This window comes from Haplochromis burtoni, unplaced genomic scaffold (genome assembly GCF_018398535.1).
Source record: "Haplochromis burtoni strain Fernald_Lab_line unplaced genomic scaffold, NCSU_Asbu1 Contig_249, whole genome shotgun sequence".
In the NCBI taxonomy this organism is placed as follows: Eukaryota; Metazoa; Chordata; class Actinopteri; order Cichliformes; family Cichlidae; genus Haplochromis; species Haplochromis burtoni.
Window position 1 is genome coordinate 57,056 of NW_024582610.1, and position 3,618 is coordinate 60,673.

The window sequence follows — 3,618 nt, forward strand, 5'->3', positions numbered from 1 at the left end:
CTGAACTACAACAGCACAGGACTGCATCCGAAAAAGGCTGAGAAATACAGACAAAAGCACGGGAAGCGCAGCTCATCACTTATCATCGAGTCCTCTGTTTTCCTCAAAAGCCATGAAGTGATGGTTTGATTGCTCCCTTTCTGTTGTCATGGCAATGTCATCTGCACCAGGAGGATGCGGTGAAGCAGACAGCTCGGTGAAGTGGCAGTTGTGTTATGATGTCAGTGCCAAGACATGGTGGATGGTGAGTACAATAATAATGAGCACTATGGTGCTAATCTGTTTTTATTTTATTTGTCAGATTTATGAGTTTGGTATTTTAATTTTAATATAAAATAAAGTTGGAGTTTTTTTCCCACAGAAAAAGCAACAACACTAACAGCTTGCACAGGATTCATTCCTCCTTAAACAAACTTTGAATCTTAATTATGAATTATGAGGGATGAACGTACAGCAGACTGCTGTTTTCGGCTCTGCCCTTCAGCGAGTGTGAGGTCTGCGCTGGAGTTTGGGTGCTGAACTCTGTGTGTGTGTGTGTGTGTGTGTGTGTGTGTGTGTGTGTGTGTGTGTGTGTGTGTGTGAGAAAGAGAGCGAGAGACAGAGGGCTTGTTGTTCTCTAATCCCTTTTCTGTTTCCACATTGTTTATGAGATGAGTCAGAATAAGAGCTCATGTTTTATGATGAATCACGTTATAATCATATGGCATTAAATTTGCGTGTCATTCTGCCCTCTTGTTTATATTCAGTCAAATGTGCTGAACACACCATATATTATAAAAAATGACTAAGATCATTTTTGTCCATTATCTTGGTACTTTAATGTAACTTAATGTCACTTATTTTGATATGTTTTTGTAGTTTGAGGCTTTTTTAAAATAATGTTGAGCTTCATGTGCCTTTTGGATTTGTTCAGATTAGATCAGGAATTATTAAAGACATGGCTAGCATTCAGGGTTTCTACACTTTAATACTGCAGAGATGTGGATATTGTATTGTTTTTACTGTGTGACATGACAAAACAAAACAAAAGCATGATAATTGTAGTATTTACTCTGCTTCCAGTGTTTTCTTATACCGCCATCTTATTTGTATTTAAACAACTTACTGGGTGGCAAGTGGTGTGTAGGAGGTCAGCTGGCAGTAATAATCTTTGTAAGAAGGGAAGAAGAGGAGTGGTCGCGGAGCAAGGGCGATAGCATGAGAAGCCTCGAAAACAGACCCAGACAGACAGATGAAAACTATTAAAGTGTTCTTTCATGTCTGTCACATACTGCAACTTATATCGTACCAACAGTGTATAAAATAGTAAATGGAAGGAACAGATTTAAAAACATTTTTTTGTTTATCTGCCCAGAGATTTGCACATGCATTGAAGGTAACTGTGCTCTAAATGCAGAAATGCAACAAAACATAAATCCCACGCAAATATGTATCAATCGCATGGAGAGCAAGGTTCAAACCTGTTCTCGTTTACCTCTAAGCAGTGCTCTTGTCAGTTTATTGTAAGTTAAAGTTGTTTGCGCAGGATAGTCAGGCACAGTTATATCAAAGTGGAATTACAAGAACCCTGCTGAGTTGCACCCAAATGGGCCAACTTCAAATTTGGCTTATGCTATATAAAGAGAGACCTAGATACAGTGTGTCCATCAAATATATCATAAATAAGAGAGTCGGTTGTTTTCTGTTTCTATCATTCACATTACGGCAGTAGTTTTTCAGCTATGTCATGTTAATCTGGATTTTGCTTATTAACGAAATTTAAAAAGTTTGCTTCTTTCAGGTAAAATGTGAATAGATTAAAAGTTTACTGCTAACAGAATCTGTTGCAGTTGCTTTTGAAAAACTGAGAAATCTCAAGGTTGAGAAATTTCAAATTTCTTTTTGCCTGTGACGGTCTGCTCCTGGGCTGAATTTGCTGAGCCAATCAGTTCTTGAAAGAACAGACGTTGTTTTAAATGTTCACAACTTGTAGATAATTGTAAGTTTTATTTCAATAATTTTTCAGTCCCTTGGAGATTAATAAGCATCCAAAACCTTTTTCCTAAAGTCTGAAAGAGTTTTTTTTTTTTACACCTTGTCATGTCAGTATAATAGGTTCCACTTTACACTGTCTAAGAAAATTCACCTAGTATCTTTGATCCTAACTTAATAGAACTGCTGATTCTATAAAATTCTGTTTATAAAAATTACAAACCCAATTCAAAAAAAATTTGAGTGCTCTATAAAAAAATTTCATGTTATATTAAATTTTATTATAATGTAATGTAATGTATTATAATTTATATATTATAAATGTTTATATAATGTTAAGGCCCTCGGCAGCACTGCTATAAGGCCAGGTATGATTATGTAATCAATCAGTGCATGGTCTCAGAAATACTTCCAGAAATCACTGTGTGAACACAGCTCACTGTGCAGGTCAGAGCGCTGTCATGCTCTGAACACGATTCACCACTGAGTGCTGCATCATTCAGTGCTGAAAGGAATACACAACATGTGCTTCAAACAGAAAATATCTTTTTCAGGAAAGGCCTTGCATATTTAGAGACTCGGTCTTCACCAAAAACCAATTTAATAGAAGTATTCAATTCTGAAACATACACGTTAAAGCAGATAATCTGTAAGGTGGGGAGGAAATGAAATCTCACTAATTAAGAAGATCTTTATTTTGCCTGGAAAAATAGTTTATTGCTCTATTTTTTTAAGGGAAATTAAGAACAACCCTAGGTTTCTGTTAGCATTGCAGCCAGGCTGACAAAGAGTTAGAGCTCTGTTGAGCCAAGCATCCCTTTAACCTTAAATTGTCATGATTTCATAAATTTCTTCAAAAATGCAAAATAAACATTAGAGAAAAAATTACTTATAATATTATTACGTACAGCTACTTTCAGTAATATTGTTAATTTTTTTTAGACTGTTTCTCTCTGATTGATTTTTCAGTGTTAACTTCAGTAATTACTTCCTCCAATTCATTAACGTGTCTTTTAGACCCCATTCCTACAAGACTGCTCAGAGAAGTCCTGCCATTAATTAATACTATAATTTTAAATATGATCAGTTCATTCCTATTACTGGGTTAAGTACCACATGCCTATAAGATGGCAGTGATCAAACCATTACTTAAAAACCCATCTGTAGTAGTTGTATGCAGTAGTATGGAAGGCAGAGCATTCAGCTTAAAAGTGAGTTTTTCCTTCCCACTGTTGCTAAAGTGCTTGCTCAGGACTGCTGAGCAACTAGAAGAAGAAGGTGAAGATGAAAACTGAGGCTTGGATGGAGCTATGACTGAGGTGACTGTGAGGTGGAGACGGGGAGGAGGTGGGTTGTATGAATGAGTCTGAAAGGGAAAATGACAGAGAGCAAAGAATTATGCCATGCAAAGTGAAGGCTGATAGGCTCAAAGAAGGCAATTGATTGGACTAGAGTAACAATGGCAGTACTAGGATTGACAGCATGGCAAAGTGGTTGAACAGAAAGTGGCTGAAGAACTGAAAAGCAACCTAACAGAGGAAAGCAGGCAGATGAGGGATTATAGATCTTTCTTATTGAACTTACACAGAAGCTTTGCAATACTGAAAATAATAACATGGGATGTATCTTTGTTGACTTAAAATGCTG

At 36.5% G+C, this 3,618-nt stretch overlaps 1 protein-coding gene across 1 annotated transcript in view; it reads left to right on the forward strand.

The window, feature by feature from the left end:
• Positions 1 to 3,618, forward strand: part of nfic (nuclear factor I/C) — a 48,795-nt gene continuing 45,177 nt past the window's right edge. Inside the window, exon 1 of the mRNA XM_042227222.1 lies at positions 1 to 244. Within this exon, the coding sequence (XP_042083156.1) occupies positions 149 to 244 (96 nt within the window). The 5' untranslated portion in view covers positions 1 to 148. The remainder of the gene's footprint in view (positions 245 to 3,618) is intronic.